The sequence below is a fragment of the Tiliqua scincoides genome, chromosome 1 (genome assembly GCF_035046505.1).
Source record: "Tiliqua scincoides isolate rTilSci1 chromosome 1, rTilSci1.hap2, whole genome shotgun sequence".
NCBI classification, from domain to species: Eukaryota; Metazoa; Chordata; class Lepidosauria; order Squamata; family Scincidae; genus Tiliqua; species Tiliqua scincoides.
Window position 1 is genome coordinate 23,494,266 of NC_089821.1, and position 17,329 is coordinate 23,511,594.

Sequence of the window (17,329 nt, forward strand, 5' to 3'; positions counted from 1 at the left end):
TGGGACTTACACTTGGGTAAGTGTGGGTAGGATTGCAGCCTAGGATTGTTACAGATTTTCCTGCTTGATGATGTCACTTCAGGTCATGACATCACTTCCGGTGGGTCCTGACAGATTCTCATTCTAAAAAGTGGGTCCCTGTGCTAAATGTGTGAGAACCACTGATCTAGAGCTGAGTTGATCTCCAAGGAGTTTGAGGTCCAAGACTAGTAGTAACTTTAGTGCTGTGTTGGCCTGATAATTTGGACTATTCTAGGGAGATGAGACCCAAGGGATGCTTGTGTGTGGAAGGAGTGTGGAGAAGAAACAGGGTCCTCTGTAGAGTTGCATGACTACCTCTCTAGAATTAGCCACTCTTGAAAACTGACTTATTGATAATTACACAATGGACAATCTCTAGTTTAGCTCACAAAGAGTAGGTGGTTCTGCTGGCGCGATATATATCTGTTGGGATGGAACACTTAAGCTACAGGCCAATACAGAGCATATTCCAGCTGGATAAACTTCAGTAGTTGCTCACTTGCTGACTATCATTGAAAGATGTACTGTGGAAGCTGCAGAAGGAATTAACCTGGGTCTTCTATGGCCTTGTTCCCATCCTCTGACTCAAATTTCTTTCTGGATGGATTGAGAGTATCCCATAAAACATTCAGCTATTTTCCACCTCTGTCCCAATGTGGTATAATCAGATCTGAACAGAAAGTTGAAAGGTCCTTATGGTGTATTTTTGTTGCTCCTTTGGCAGTGAAAAGGATGACTGTGCTCCATTGTGCCTGAGGACTTGCAGCCCACTCACTGAAATACTTCTGTTACAATTCTTTTGGAGTCTGGAGAACCTATCTGTGGTAATCATTCTTGATTTTGCCCTTGGAGAAAAATTCTAGCCTTCTGTGCATGTGCCAGACAGTTAGTTATTGAGAAAATCTTACCTGCCCCTGTGTTACAAGGATGCAGTGGATAAATTGCTTTTTCTTATTTCTAAATTTTGCTGTATTGTGGGGACCTCATTACTATACTCAAGACAAACACTCACATTGAAGAAGATTGTGTCAAAGCTGCTACTTATTCTTTTAAGAACATTGATTTTTTTTTTCTTCAGATACTCCCACACATGCCAGCAGGGGCAACTACCTCAGTGTCCCACAATCTTCATTCTTGTGAGACTGGGGGTGTGGTGGTTCTGAAGACTGAAAGCAAAGTTAAAACCTCCCAGTTCTAATGGGACTTTAATATCATTTTTTGTAAAATCAAGGAACAATTCTCAGGGATATATCCCAAATGAATTGTGGTCCCGTCCCCCCACTTCCCCTGTTAAATTACCATACAAGCTGTCTGTCCTCTGCAGAAGAAGGTTACACCTTCAAGGTGTAAAGCTGACTTAAGTCTCTGATTGAGATTCATTGTGAAAGTTTACAAAATATAACCAGGCTGCTTGAACAATTCTTAAGAGGACAGCCTTCCTGCAAGACAGCACTGAAACAGACAAGCTGCTCTCTTCTTTTAGAGGCTATGGCACTGTGTATGATCATGGTGTAAAAACACCTCCTCCTATCCCTTTCTTGCAGTTTCTGTGTTTTCTTGTCCTTCTCTTTGTTCTCATTTTCCAAAATATATGCAACTGGGGAGCTGTTCTTTGGATGAACTTCAGGTTTGGGTTATTTGGCTTTTTAACTTTTAATAACACTAAACATCCACAGAGGCCTAGTTTTCTGTAGATACCATCAGCTCTGCTAGGGTGTTGGCATGTTTGAGGTGCAAGAGTGTTGGCAGCTGCTTGCGAGATGCTTGTTGGGAGTGGGGTTTATGCAAGTTCAGAAACTCATAAAGAAATGATGGGTTGGTGTGGCTGTGTACCAAATGCATCTAAAATATTGATAAGAGCAGGAAAAAAACTGATGGAAGAGAGGTGGGGGAAAGGGGAATGAGGTACTGCAAAGCACTTGTCTATACAAATGTTGAAGAAACGAGGGGAGGGTGCTGCTTTATTGGGTCCCTTCTTTATTGGGTACTAAAGTATAGTTCTCACACTCGAATAGAGAAGTGCTAATAGGGAAAGGCCATACACATGGCCTGTACAGGTATCCCCTTATTTGGACTATTTTGAAATCCAGTTATTTTTCCCCAGACTTTTTTTAAACTACAGTGTGAACTCTTGAAGGTCTTGTGCTCATCCCCAAGTACAGTGCAGGTAAAGGCTGTTTTATTCTGTGCTCTGGGGTGTGTACCTGTACACACACTGTTGAAAAATGTCAGAGGCCAGAAGACACCCATGTGGGTAATAGTGAAAAGAGCAAGAGAAGACATCTCTCATTATATTTATGCAATTGTTCAGAAATCCAGACACCTTCCTGTCCCAAGCAGTCCAGATAAGGGATACTCAACCTGTATAGGCCATATCTCAGACTAACATCTCTTGCGGATGGCAAGAATAAAATTTAACTAAAACTAGAATAAAGCTTGTATCCCGGTGTGGGGTGACAGGAGGAAGCAAGAAGGATTAATTGGGACAGATGGGAAAGCTGGAACCTTTGCCAGTGCTTTCCCTGACAGGGGATCCGTGTTTGCGTTGGCTCTTTCCGGTTGGTGAGGAGCCGTTGCTTTGTTCAGCTGTTATGACTGGGCCTTTTTCCCGCTATGTGTCGTCATGGCACCCTGATAGCTTCTATTTGAAGAAGTGGTGGTATCTTTTTACATTAGGATTTGGCGCCTCTCCAGTATACTGTAGTGTGACACCTTAGTAAGCAAGAGGGTAGCTGCTGCTATATTGGGGGTGCCCCTCCCTGGATTCCACAGAAAGGGAAAAATACCCTCTGGTATGAGGGCTGTGTTAGAGAGATGTAATAGCTGTATTTAAGTCAGACCAGTTAGAAGTAGCTGTTTGTCTCTGCCTGTTCCAGCACACTTAGGAGAGACAAGAAGAGCAAGAAATTCCTCTGTAGTCGCTGGTACTCCCGTCTTCTTGCATTTAGGTATGTTGCTAGAGCCATCTGCTTCATAGGACATGAGTCTCGTGAAAGACTGGTGAAGAAAAAGGGGCATTGGTTGGTGGTTAGCTTGTTTTTTGGTGGTTAAGTTGGAGCAATTAGAATTTTCAATAGCAAAAGAAGGTGATGCATTTTTAAAGCCTCTTCAGTTCTAGGAGAGGACTGGTCATGATGCTGCGTCCAGGATCAGAGGTAGTGTGCCCCTGAATACCAACTGCAGGGGAACAAGAGTGCCTTCATCTCATCTTGTAGGCTATGCAGAGGCAACTGGTGGGTCACTGGGAAACAGGATGCTGGACTAGCTGGACCTTTGGCCGGATGCAGCTTGACTCTTATGTTTTTGGGATGTGCCAGTTGGCATTGGCTTAACCACCATCCACCTGGAATTAATCTCTCTTAAAGAGTTTTTGGAGGACATAGATTGTGAAAAGCATTGCCACAGGGGGCTGAAGGGAGAATGAAACTTTGTCCTTTGGGCTGTTATTTTGCCTTACCATGGAAGCAAGCGGATACCTTTCAAGGGTGTGGGGGAGCTTTTTATAACCAGGAATGTGCAAGAGGCAGTGAGCAGCATACAAGCATGCCTGTTAAGCATTAACCATGAGTTAGTCTCTTTGGAACAGTTCCTTAGTAAGGTGGCAATGGGAATTTCATCATGTTTTGGGGGCAGTGGGAGTACATAAAAATCTGCATGCACTGTATACAGTCTTAGTTGGCAACCTTCAGTCTCGAAAGACTATGGTATCGCGCTCTGAAAGGTGGTTCTAGAACAGCGTCTAGTGTGGCTGAAAAGGCCGATTCGGGAGTGACAGTCCCTTCCACACTGGGAGCAAGTGCAGTCTGTCCCTGGCCTGTCTCCCTGGCTATGGGCCTTCCTTCTTTGCCTCTTAGCCTCAGACTGTTGGCCAAGTGTCTCTTCAAACTGGGAAAGGCCATGCTGCACAGCCTGCCTCCAAGCGGGCCGCTCAGAGGCCAGGGTTTCCCACTTGTTGAGGTCCACTCCTAAGGCCTTCAGATCCCTCTTGCAGATGTCCTTGTATCGCAGCTGTGGTCTACCCGTAGGGTGCTTTCCTTGCACTAGTTCTCCATAGAGGAGATCCTTTGGGATCTGGCCATCATCCATTCTCATGACATGACCGAGCCAACGCAGGCGTCTCTGTTTCAGTAGTGCATACATGCTAGGGATTCCAGCACGTTCCAGGACTGTGTTGTTTGGAACTTTGTCCTGCCAGGTGATGCCGAGAATACGTTGGAGGCAGCGCATGTGGAAAGCATTCAGTTTCCTCTCCTGTTGTGAGTGAAGAGTCCATGACTCGCTGCAGTACACATGACTCGCTGTATACAGTACCTAGTGTTTAAATCGTAGAAGTGTGTCTGACCTCATCTCAGTTGTTTTGCATTTGCTGTGAGGCAACCTGTGACTAGATTAGCACAAGTCTAAATTAAATAAATGCTGGGGTGGGGGTGTTAAGGCAGCTAGAGTGAGAAGCTGACATGTGTTGGAGTACATCCATCCTGCTGGCAATGTGTACCTATGGTTAGAGCAGGGGTCTCCAAACCCTGGCCCGGGGGCCGGATACGGCCCGCGGAGAGCCTCTATCCGGCCAGCGGCCAGCCTCTGGCCCCCTGAGAGCCTCTGGCCCACGTGACCAAACATAACCAGAGTTGTGTTTGTGAGATGGGGAAATGGGGGTCCATTTAAGTGTGTGTTTTATTTCTTGGGCTGTGTTGGTGCTTGGAGAAATCCTGGACATTTGAGCCCATCCATTCATTCATCTAAGTTCCATCTCTAATATATTTATTTAATATTTAATTTTTTCCCCCAGCCCTCAACACTGTGCCAGATATCTGATGTGGCCTTTCAGCCAAAAAGTTTAGAGACCCCTGGGTTAGAGGTTTGAAAAAGATGTGCTTCTTAACCCCAAGGGTTGTAGTCTCAATATGGTTGTACTGTAAAAAGAGCTTGTGTCATTCTAGTAGAACTACTTAGTAGGTTTTTTCTTCTGGGAAGAACTTCTTTGTTACTGGATAGGTGGGAATCTGCAAAACATGGTAGGTGTGGGCCATAGGGGCTGCACCTGATTCCAGTAAGGGAGCCCAAACCCCCTTCAGTTTTTTTTAATGAATGGTTATCTTAGAAATTGAGTCTGTTTCTCTGCTGAGGATTAGAAATGTGCCCTCTGGAGTTAGAAAATGTAATCTTGGGGATTGCCAGATTATGCATTCTCGCATTTTATTGTAGCCGTGCAGATCCCCACTGCCTTGGTCATAGTTCCCTTTCAACCTGGCAAACAGGCAAGGAGATTGTCGTGAACTTTAGCATGTTTTCCTTGTGGCCCTTGGGTGACTATCCCAAAAAAGCACAACTCTTTTTATCATCCTGGTTTCATGTTGATAAGTGAGAATTCTCCTTTGGCACAAGAATTTAGTGGTGTTAAAAGGGGCATGCTCCACTTCATGTATGATCTGTCCAGAGGACTTCAAAAACGAAAAAGAACTGTATGTCATTTGGTTCTAATCTTTGGCAGTACCACTGAAAGAAGGCAGAGTCTGCAGAAGCAAGTGACTGATAGCATGAGTGTTTTGTAGATGAGGTGTTCTCCACAGGCTAGTGACAGTCATTCAGCCCTTATTTAGATGTTGAGGGGCATTGGAATTACATGTTCAGTCTCTTAAAAACATGTAAATATACAATGTAATGTAACTGAAAAGAAGACATCCTTGTGTTGACAGGCACATAGCAGGCTTTTGTGTTTTCACCTGTGGGTGTCCAGAGATAGAAAGTGTTTTAGTGCTCCTGGTTGTGCCTAGATGTGCATTTTAGCTGCCAATTTTGTGCATATTTGGAACAAGCAAGCGAGCATCTGTGCACTCAGCATAGCTTGGGTTTTCTTGAGGTTTGGCCTGTGCTTGATACCTTTCCAAAATGTTTGGGAAGTGAAGCATCTCCCCAAAGAATCAGAACACCCACCAGCTAACTCTGGTGTTCCTCTTGATTGTTAGTATTGCTAAATTAGGACTGGCTTATCTGAAATGGAGGGCTCCCTATTTTCATTGTCTTGGCTGAATTGTCATGTCCTGCTACATGTACATTTTTTTCCCCACAGCTGCACCAAAATCTGCAAAAATTCTCTGCTGCAAGGAAACCAGAGTGATGTCATCGGAGGATGATGCTGGTGGGGAAGCACCCAGTGGCAGTTTCTGGGAGGTAAGAGGAACGATAGCATACTCCTTCCTTTAATGTGAGAGAGGATCTGCTGAGAAACATGAACCATCCTTCATTATTTCAGTACCTCCTGAGGGAGAGGGCAAGCTGATATCAGATATTTATATGGCTCAACTATCCTTAGGAATGAATGGGGGAAAATAAAGTCTGGAATGTGTGACCACAGCCCAGTACCCTCCTTCCCTGACTGCAGAGAATTTGGGTGGCATCTTGGATGTTACTGATGCTGCAGTTCTGAAACCTTCAGAAAGACTCACCTGTTCCATGTGGGAACATCATGCCTTGCCTATGATTCACTAGGTAAATCTGGGATGAGTGCAAGGGCGACTGACGGTGTTGTATAATTTCAGCCTGCCAACTACAAGCGAACAGTGAAGCGGGTGGATGATGGAAGCCGGCTGTGCAATGATCTCGTTTCCTGCTTCCAGGAGAGAGCCAAAATTGAAAAGAGCTATGCTCAGCAGTTAACAGACTGGTCTCGTAAATGGAGGACTGCTGTGGAGAAGGGTAAGGCAAAAGACATATTGCTCAGGATGGGACTTTAACCCTCTTTAGGGGAGGAGGATTTCAAAAGCCCTTCATAAAGGAAGCTTCTGTCTTTATAGTGTGCAGAACTCTTCTGAGCACATCCTTGCCCTTTCAACTAGTTTAGGGAACCGTGGGACTTTGGTACCAACTGATTGGAATCCACTGATTTGACTAACCACTGATACCATGGTCTGCCTTTAAATGCCTTGTAACAAGGAAAAAAAGCACCAAAATTCAATTGCCTACCTTCATGCTGTTAATAATTATAATTCCATTGAAGTCCTTTATTCACCCTATCTAGTGCCTGAATGCAGTATAGCACCTCTACCAATGCATTCTGGGGCAACGATGGAGGCGCAAGGAATGTGGAAATGGGTCTTTAAAGCTATTTTCCCATTGGTATCCACTGATTTTTATTTATTTATTTTTAATCCACTAGGGCAGGGACATCCAAATTTTTGGCAAGAGGGCCACATCATCTGACACTGTGTTGACACTGTGTTGGGGGTGGGGGAAAAAAGAATTTACATTTCAAATTTGAATAAATTTACATACATGAATATATTAGAGAAGGAACTTATCTGAGTGAATGAAGGTTTTGCAATAGCTCAATGCCTTGCACAAAGCAAGGCTGGTCTTTCCTTCACTGCCGCTGCTGCATTACAGACGTGAAACAGCAAGCAGTGGAGGGAGCCCACAGCTCATGCAAGAGGCAAACAGTCACCTGCGTGCTGAGAGCAGTTGCATTTGGCCGGCATGAGCTCCAGCAAGTATCTGGAGGGCCAGAGGCTCATTGGAGACTGGGGAGCAACCTGCGGGCCAGATTGGGAGTCCCTGAGGGACGCAAATGGCCCCCAGGCCGGGATTTGGGTACCCCTGCACTAGGGGTTCCAGGATGGAACCTCCAGTGGATAATGTAACACAACCTTTTATGCCAATAAAGGTCTTACTGAACTGAACTAACACAACCTGTACCACCTTCCAGCAGTAGGCATTTAATTTTCTCAATTATACCTACAGGTGACTTTTGTTGAAAGGATTTCAGTTCTGTGGGGTGAATTCTAATGGAAAGATGCCACTTCTTATGAGAACCTAAAGGCTTTGAAACACTAGCTCATGAATGATTGCACTGTTAAACTTCTCCTTATACCATGTAATGAGGAGAGCAGGCTGTAGGACTGATAACTGCCAGTTAAATAAGGTTAGATTAGCACCCCTTAGCTGGGATAAGTTTTTCTTGAGTCCCTGTACCACAAAAGTTTGTTTGATCCACCATCTTTAGAACTCGCAAGAGTTTGATGTATGCTAGCTGCAGTTATCCAGGCTGTTTTTGTTTTTTCAGCTTCCAGCGCTAGAGAGCTATGTTTTTTTTTCTCTTTCCAGCATGCTAGGGTCGTGTTTGTTTTTCACCTGCTAGCATGCTTGCCATGCGAGCAATTTCTTTTGTGGACATTGAGCTAGAAAACACGGCCACCTCCATGAACGGTGTTATCCTATTGAACTGTTGCAAAGAAACTGGGCGCAACCATCTTGAATGGCAAATAGGGGAGGTGGTGGAGGAGGTGTTTTTGAATTTGGACATAAGGCAATGATTAAATGTCACCACGAAAACACCCTGAAGTACTTTTGACACCACTATCCTTCATTCTTTAATGCAGGGGTGCCGAAACCCTGGCCCAGTGGCCATTTGTGGCCTGTGGGGAGCCCCCGTCTCCAATGAGCCTCTGGCCCTCCAGAGACTTTCTGGAGCCCACGTTGGCCCAACATGACTACTCTCAGTGCAAGTGCTGTGACTGTTTGAGCTCTTGCACGAGCTGTGGGTCGAGGGCTCCCTCTGCTGCTTGCTTTTTCACGTCTGTGAAGCAGCAGCAAAGGAAAGGCCAGCCTTGCTTTGCGCAAGGTCTTTTATAGGCCGAGCTATTGCAAGACCTTCATTCATTCATATACGTTTCATCTCTAATATATTCATTTATGTACATTTATTCAAATTTTAAATGTAAATTAATTCTCTTTCTTGGCTCCCAACACAGTGTCAGAAAGATGATGTGGTCCTCTTGCCAAAAAGTTTGGACACCCCTGCTTTAATGCATAGCGTTTTTAGCATATTAGCAACTTCTCTTCTGGCTATTTTCTAGCTGCAAAACAAATGCAGCGCTAGGTGGAGCTCTGCAAACCATCTGAAGACAGGCAGTGACTTGTATTCCTGTTATCATTAGCAATTTGACCAGCACAGTAGTTGTCTATATTCTGCTATCCAGAGAACCTTTTAAAACTTGGTGTCAGATGAAGGCTGGTCTTTGAAACTGGTTCCTTGTATATGGCATCAGTATACTGCTACATCCCCTCTCATTGGTTCCTTTAGGCCCGCAATATGGCACACTAGAAAAGGCATGGCATGCATTCATGAATGCTGCAGACAAACTTAGTGAGATCCACCTAGAAGTACGGAACCGCCTGGCTGGTGAAGACTCAGACAAGATTAAGACCTGGCAGAAAGAAGCCTATCACAAGCAGATGATTGGTGGTTTCAAGGAGACAAAGGAAGTAGAGGATGGATTCCGCAAGGCCCAGAAGCCCTGGGTGAAAAAACTGAAGGATGTGAGTGAAAAGTGTGACCAGAATTGATGGGGGGGGGGGAACACAACATATGAGAGACTATACAATATTCTGGGAATAGTTGATCTAAAAATATTATACTATATTTTGTATATGCAGTATAGAAAGTTTCTTTTGTGGGCAGTGCAGACTGATGGCTAAGTTAGAAAGTGGTTTTTATTCAACATTAAGTGGCATAGGAATGGCTCTCAATGTAATGACTACTCTTTCCTGAGCTGTCTGATATTGTATTTAATGGGATGTCTGTTAGGTGGAAACTTCAAAAAAGAATTATCACGCTGCTCGGAAAGAGGAGAAGACGGCACAGACACGAGAGAATCACGCCAAAGCAGATTCTACCGTATCGCAGGAGCAGATGCGTAAACTGCAGGAGCGTGTGGAGAAATGTGCGCAAGAAGCTGAGAAGGTGGGTAATGTTGGAGGTGATGCTCGGGCTGTAGAGAGTTTCTCAGGCCAAGGAAGTATCTAAAACAGTGCTGGGGAGGCAGCCCAAAATGGTGTTGGACTCTGTTGCTGGCTGAACTCTGAGATGGAACTCAATGCCGTGGGGGGCAGACCTTCAAACTACTGGACTCTTGTCCTAGAGTGTATTGTTTATCACATTCTAATCAGATGGGAAAACTCTAGGGATCAGAAACAAAAGAGATGGAGGTCCTGTTATGAAGAGTGGCTAAACCCATCCTACGACAAAAAGTATAGGAAATTGTGTTATATTGGGCAGTAGTGAACCTAACAGATCAACTAGTAAAAAGATATTTGCTGAACAAGGGTCCAGTCTTGGTCCTTGCTAAGACGGCCCCCAATGGCTAGAACTCTACACTGGTTAGGACTTGTTGGGAGGCTTAGGATTCTCTTACACCAATGAGGAGTGAATTGCTCACAAATATGTATGTTTGGTTACCTGCAGTGCAAGGATCAGTATGAGAAGATGTTGGAGGAGCTCAACCGCTACAACCCTCGTTATATGGAGGACATGGAGCAGGTCTTTGAGGGCTGCCAAGAGGCAGAATGCAAACGCCTGTGTTTCTTGAAAGAGATATTCTTGGATCTGCACAACCACCTCAATCTGTCTACCAATGACAGGTATGTGCATGTAAGAGAAAGGACTGTTGTGTGTCCTTTATAACCTGCTGTGGTATAAGAACTATTTTTCCTTGGAACACTCTGTGTTACAGAAAGCTGCTCTTGCAGCTTCCTATCCTACATGCTGACATAGCTGTTTAGTAGAATTTCTGGTGCTGATTTGTTTTCTGGACTGCAGCTTCCATGCACTTTACCGGGATCTGTATCAGGGAATAATGGCTGCAGATGACCAAGAGGATCTGAAATGGTGGCGCAATACCCATGGGCCAGGCATGGCTATGAACTGGCCTCAATTTGAGGTACTGTATTCCCTTCTAGTGTATGTTAAACATAGTCTTTTACCATCCCCTTGATGCATACTATCACCTTTCCATGGAAAAGTGTTTAAAAGGAAACTTATCACGTGGAGCATGATAGTATATAATCTTGCCTGGCTGCCAATTGGAGTCTGTTTTTTTGCCAGTGAGAGGATATGATGAGAGAGGTGCTCTTAGCCCTTGTACAAAGAAAGATGGGGCAAGGATTCAGGAATTCCAGCTGACTGTACAGTCTCCTGTCCTTCTGCAAGGAGCTCAAGAGGCATGGATTGTATAGCAGGGCAGGGACCACAGCAGGTGGAATTGGAGGGTGTCTCATGGACTCTGTGTGTGTACGTGTGTGTCTGAGAACTCACACATGACACTAAGCTGCCTAGTTCAGTGAATCCACTTGTCCTTCTCCTTCCCCCACCACTGGCATACACTCCCACATCTTTTGAGGAGTAAATTAGATGTGGTGATGACACATCTAATTTACTCCTACAAATCATCTAATTTGTATTGTGCTAAATTCTTACTTGGATTGGGTGGATTGTACATATTAGGGTTGCACGGAAAGGGGACATGTTGAAGTTTGAGGGTGCTTTTTTTCCTTGCTCATAATTCTCTCTAGTTTCTTTTGGGGCTAACCTAGTCTTGGAGCCCCACAGAGAAAAATAGGGAGGGGAGGCTTCAGATAATGGGCAAACATAGGTGGAAAAGGATTTGGTATTCCCCTTCCACTTGTGCTCAAGTATGAAGGTTGCTACATGCTCCTGCTCCTGTCAGTTGGATCCACGGCCGGCTAATGGACCATACTTTGAGTGCTTGTCAATGGCTCTTTGACAACATGGAGAGCAGTGACGTGTGGGGTGCCTCAGGGCTACGTCTTGGGCCCATTCTTGTTAAGCAACTTTATAAACTACTTGGATGAGAAATAAAAGGGCATGCTCATCAAATTTGCAGATGTTATCAAACTGGAAGGAGTAGCTAATACCCTTGAGGACAGGAACAGGATCCCAGGCTACCTTGACAAGATGGAAAGCTGGGCAGATGCCCCTCAAAAAAGGACTTCAGGAGGGATAAATGTAACGTTCTGCATTTGGGTAGGAAAAAATATGTGTAGATTGGGGCAGTAGTGTGTGTGAAAAAGATTTGGGTGTTTTTAGTAAATGACAAACTAAGCAATAAGGTGAATGTGATTCTAGGCTGCATCAATAGAAGTATAGTGTCAAGATCATGAGAAGTAATGGTATAGCTGTATTTTGCTTAGACAGACTCAGGACTTGCTTAGAAGTTTGGTTCTGGGTGCTGCAGTTGAAGTAGGATATTGAAAAACTAGAGCAGGTCCAGAGGAGGGTGACTAGGATGTTGAGGATGTGGAAAATCATCTTCTGCAAAGTTAGATTGGAAGAGTTGGGCATGTTTGGAGAAGAGATGAGTTAGAGGTGACACAAGGATCTGTAAATACTTGAGGGGCTGTCTTGTGATTGTGAAAGATGAAGCAGATTTATTCTTAGTGGCTGCGGAGTGCAGGACCAGGACAAACAGGTTTAAATTACAAAGGAGATTTTGGTTAAATGTTAGGAAGAACTTCCTGTCAGTATGAACTACTTGGCAGTGGAAGAGTCTGCCTCAGGAGGTGGTACACCTTCCATGGTTGATCTTTTAAGCAGAAGGTGGGTAGCCCTTTATCTGATGGTTGTAGCTGTGGTTTGCCCACATTGGCAGGGGTGCTGGACTTGATCTTGTAGGTCCATTCCAACTCTGATTCTTTAAATGCTCTCCCCAATTTTAATAGGCATTTAGCAGCAACCTGATTCTAATGTATGTGAATGCTGACATGACCAAGTCTCACTCTGAGTGATATTTAAAGATATACTGTATCTTTGTTAAAATTTTGTCGCCTTGGTTGTCGTGTGTTTAGTTGGGGAAAAGCATTCAGTTAATCTTCTAAAAGTTTTTTAGAGTTGGGGATTGATGCTCTTTTCCCTTCAGGAATGGTCCCTAGAAACACAGCGGCCAATCAGTAGGAAGGAGAAAAGTGGAAAAAGTGGAGAAGATGTAACTTTGACCAGCATCATACCTGCTGGAGATGGTGTCAAACAGACCCCTCCACAGACCAAGCAAAGGTAAGGATTGCAGCTGGTTGCAACTAGCTCTGAAATGCAGAGTGGCAGTGTTACCGACATGATGACTAACTCCTCAGAAATGGGGTGGAGTGCTAGAAAACGTTTTGCACTCCAAATTTCCTTTATGCCCTCCTTAATGAGAACTCTCATTCTCCAAGCCTAGACCTTGCAGATTTTGAGATGAAATTTCAGATCCTAAAGAAATAGGACCTAATGACCACCTGGCATTTGGGTCTCTTGTTGAGGCCAGTTGGAAGAACCAGAACTAGGGCTGGCATCTCTTCTGGTTCTTTATAATGGCTCTACTTCAATTTGTTCCATCACAACAGAGTGTGGTCCTCGGTGTGAGGATACTGGCAGGATATTCCCCCCCCCCCAATTGGTGGTAATAATATTGGGGAAAGAAGAAATTCCTCCAACTGCAGTGCCAGCAGGTCTGGATTCTCAGTCAGAAACATGGCTACACAGAAATTGTTTGGGTGAAGGACTCTGATGATGGCCATATAGTCTTGCACTGGTAGAGGCAGACATTCCGGACTTCATAGTTGGTTATTTTATGTCTAGAACCCTGACTGAGATGCCTTGCTAATTATACTAATCAAGCAGTTGTTGGCACAAATTGGCAGGATGGAAAAGGGTATAGGAATTCATGACCTCTTGTCCTCCTGCCATCTTAACACATCACAATATAGAGGCTGCCAGGAATGGCAGTAGAAACAGGGGAGCCTGGCACTGCTTTTGTGTTGTCTGCCTTCCCTGGTTTAAAGGGCTTATTTGCCAATCCACAGGTTTTCATACCAAGAGGAGCAAAACAGCCACTACTATGACACCCTGAGGGCCTCAGCCTGTATGAAGTTAGTATGCAATTAAGACTTCTTAGGGTACTGGTTTCTCTGCTTTTTCCTTTTGCTGTAGCTTCTTAATTCCTTTTAGCCAAAGAGATAAGCACTGAAGCATGCTCACTTTCTTCCTTTCCTGAAACAAATAGCACCACCTCTTTTCTTCCTGCTCCACTCTAGTTTGGAGCCACTTGAGGCTCTGTGATTACTAATTCTTGAGATAATCAAAAAGGTTACCTAAAAGATATTGTAGGCGGAAGGCTTGCCAATTATTCTGGTCTTTTCAAGCAAGGCGGTGACTTCAGTGGGACATCTTTGACTTACCTTCCCCCTCGACCTGCTTCTTTCTCCTAATTCTAGAAAACTACATGAGTTGGGGGGGTGTGTCTGTGTGAACTTTTTAGTGTTTTCTTTCCCATTTTAAAAATCTTCCCTCCTCCCATCCCCCCAAAATTTCTTGTTTAGTGGAGGAAAAGAAGAAATCTCAGAATGGTCAGATGAGGACACTCCCAAGAAGTGCCTGGACGTCAATGGGCATGAGGAGGACATAAAGGTACCAGGCGTGCGGGTGCGAGCACTGTACGATTACATAGGACAAGAGGCTGATGAGCTGAGCTTTAAAGCAGGTACAAATGCACTAACCTTCTAACTTGCCTGCCACTCTGGGCTGATGGATGGAGTGTTTCCACTAAGATCTGGATGGCCTGTGGACTCTTCTCACCAGACATTTCTGGGGGGGGGGGGGGACTGTGCTCATGGAGCCATTTGGAAAGGGAATTGGCAGTCAGTACAAAGGGGTTGGGGACAGGTAACTTAATGGAGCACTGAGATGTCACTGTAAGGCTCTTTGAAAGGAAGAGGCAAGGATGCGACTTGCGATAGGTTTTAGACAAATCTGCTACAAGGAGAATTTGTGAAGGAAGGTGGCAGTCCCTTTAAGTTGCTGTTTCTGAAGTTTCCAATAGTTGGTCCAGTGGTTGGGTCAAGCACTGGACCCTTCCACTGTGCCTCCTTTTATTTTTGATGCAAGATGGCTTTCATTCTATAGACTGGCCTGTGTTTCAGTGTTCTGGGAGTGATGTGCCTATGCTCATAGTACTGGGAGCCGAATTTCAAGAAATAAACTCCAAGCTTGCTGTCATAAAATGAGGTTGAGAAGAGGGTGTTTTCATTGGGAGGAGGCAAATGGTGGAGCTGAGTGGCTAGTAAGCACTGGGAAAACCCTTAAATATGCTGCAGTGTGCCTAACCAAATGGAAAGGTGGCAATTGCACGATCCTGCTCTCTTGAATTTCTGGGTGACTGGGGGTGATGCCAGGTTTACTGTGTGGTGAATAGCTACAGATTGCCTTGCCCACATGTAAATTTAAATGACTGCCTTGTGGTTATTGGGGATCTGAGTTCATTCAAAGATAGGAACTGATTAGACTCAATCTATTGTTACTGCTAAGTGCATATATATCGGAGCCATCTGGATCTTGGTAGTGAGTCTTCACTCATCTTTCTAAAAATTTCTTTTGTCTTTGCAGAAATGTGACTTTTTTTCTTGCAGGTACTAAAACCTTTCAAACCCAGTGCTGGAATTGCATGAAGCTGTTTGAGCTGCTGAATTGTCACTATTAAACGCTGTAGCATTTGTTTTGGCTTGGTGTGCCCCTGCTGACATTCAGACAGGAGTACACTGGGATCTCTATACTATAGCTTGAAGGTTAAAAGGTGATGGTGCAAGAAATAGAACTAAACCACTTGCGCACTTTAACTTCTGCCTAAAAGGGTGCCAGAATTCAAGAACCTCTTGGACACCATCATGTTCTTCTGTGTATTCGCCCTACCCCTTACCATCCTAAAAAGATAGAAGGGGGAAAGGCACTGATCAGCTTATATTCCTGGTTTGTTTCAGAGCTAATACATATAATGCTTACTAAGCGGATGGACTGGTCTCCTACCAGTGGATAATTAATTCATCTATCTGACTGGTCTGCAAATTTCAGTTATGCCCAAGGGTTTATGGGAACTGGATCACTCCGCCCCCTTTGTTTTTGAAACTCAGTTCATCTTTCCCATGTAAATGTGACTATAATATGTATCCATATTAATGCAATTGCATAGTAGTGACAATCAACAGAGAGGCAAGTTTTCTCTGTTACTGGGAATCTAAAAATAGTTTACATTTCCCTTGAGTATAAATGCATTTTCTGCACAGATCAGGATGGTTATACCTGTTCAAAGTGGTCTGTAACTTCATTAATGTGTGTGTGTGTGTGTGTGTGTGTGTGTGAGAGAGAGAGAGAGAGAGAGAGAGAGAGAGAGAGAGAGTTCTGCATGGCTTGTAGCAAACAGTACATTTGACTCTGCAAACAGTACATTTGACTCTGCTACGCAAGTCAATTGAGAATGTTGCAGGAGAGTGGAGAGGGCAATGCTATCTCTGGAACTTTTTTATGCTGCTTTGTAAAACAGCTACTTTTCAATAAGCCACTATAAAATGGCTTTATGGGGAATGGAGGCTAACACTAGTTCTAGACTCCCTTGAAAAAAGACCCCTTGATGTCTATAATCATGCTTAGTATCACCACCTTTGCTGTTCTTTCCTGTGTATGTATTGGCACCAGTGGAAGAGTGAGTGAGAAGCCAGGCTTGCTTCATCATAGTGAGTGCCTGGTCCACTGCCAAGACTGTGTTGACAAGTCCTTTACTTTTTCCAATTTCTTTTTCTTCCCCAGGTGAAGAGCTCATGAAGATCAGTGAAGAGGATGAACAGGGTTGGTGCAAAGGCCGGCTTCATACCGGTCAGGTTGGACTGTATCCTGCTAACTATGTTGAGAAGGTCATTTTGTGATTGCTTATCCCCCCCCCCCCCCCCACTTAAGGTGTGCATCTTGTGTGCAGTTTCTCCGGAGATTATCAAATCATGGGCTCCAAACTTGCATTGAAACGATGTGCAGCAGTCTGGACCTTTTGAGGACACTCTTATAACCAATACTTCATTTTAAAGTTCTAGAAATATGGTGGCTTCTTTTTCTAATAAAGATGTATAAAATTTGCTGAATCTCTTGATTGTTGAAAATGGAACTGGGGTCCTAAATAGAAAACTATTCAGGTTATTTTTCTTTGCAGAAATTACAATAAATTTTCAGTCTGCCAGCTGGAAAAATAGATTTTCTTTGTTCTATCCATTACCCTAAAAGCAAGCGTTGAGGGACCATTAGAAGCATTGAGGGACCATTAGAAACCACAATTCTCCTGTAATTTATTCCTAGACCAAGGTCAAATATTTCACCATACTCAGCAAGAATGTATTGGCCAAGCCTCTCTCTCCAGGATGGATTTTTTTTTTTTACAGTTTTCAGTATAATCTTGCTTCTATGCTAAAGGAATTGTTTAGTATACAGGTTCAGCCTTGTACACTGATTTGACTCAACAGGAATGGCCACTGCAAATGAGAAGGAATGTGCTGATCCCTGGAGAAGGGGAAAAATGCACCCCTTTAAAATCAGTTTTAAAAACTGCTTTTTACTGTTGCAGAGAGACAGTCATGCAAGTGATTACAGGTATAACCTGTATCCACAGATTTTTCTGTCTCAAAGCTGATTAGAAGGGTCTTTTAAATTAAAGGAAAACAGTCA

The 17,329-nt window shown here is 44.0% G+C and overlaps 1 protein-coding gene across 8 annotated transcripts in view; it reads left to right on the top strand.

The window, feature by feature from the left end:
- The window catches only part of PACSIN3 (protein kinase C and casein kinase substrate in neurons 3), a 37,655-nt gene extending 20,909 nt beyond the window's left edge, over window positions 1-16,746 (top strand). For 4 of the 8 annotated variants that reach the window (XM_066633688.1, XM_066633726.1, XM_066633715.1 and 1 more), the window contains exons 2-11: window positions 6,092-6,192; window positions 6,561-6,717; window positions 9,101-9,336; window positions 9,605-9,760; window positions 10,262-10,437; window positions 10,616-10,736; window positions 12,732-12,865; window positions 13,654-13,719; window positions 14,170-14,330; window positions 16,427-16,746. In XM_066633688.1, the coding sequence (XP_066489785.1) occupies window positions 6,139-6,192; window positions 6,561-6,717; window positions 9,101-9,336; window positions 9,605-9,760; window positions 10,262-10,437; window positions 10,616-10,736; window positions 12,732-12,865; window positions 13,654-13,719; window positions 14,170-14,330; window positions 16,427-16,542 (1,377 nt within the window). In that variant the 5' untranslated portion in view covers window positions 6,092-6,138 and the 3' untranslated portion in view covers window positions 16,543-16,746. Of the gene's footprint in view, window positions 1-773; window positions 846-2,870; window positions 2,970-6,091; window positions 6,193-6,560; window positions 6,718-9,100; window positions 9,337-9,604; window positions 9,761-10,261; window positions 10,438-10,615; window positions 10,737-12,731; window positions 12,866-13,653; window positions 13,720-14,169; window positions 14,331-16,426 lie in introns of those variants that run through there. The other 4 variants (XM_066633705.1, XM_066633750.1, XM_066633742.1 and 1 more) reach the window with 4 other exon arrangements.
- Window positions 16,747-17,329: the final 583 nt, after the last annotated feature.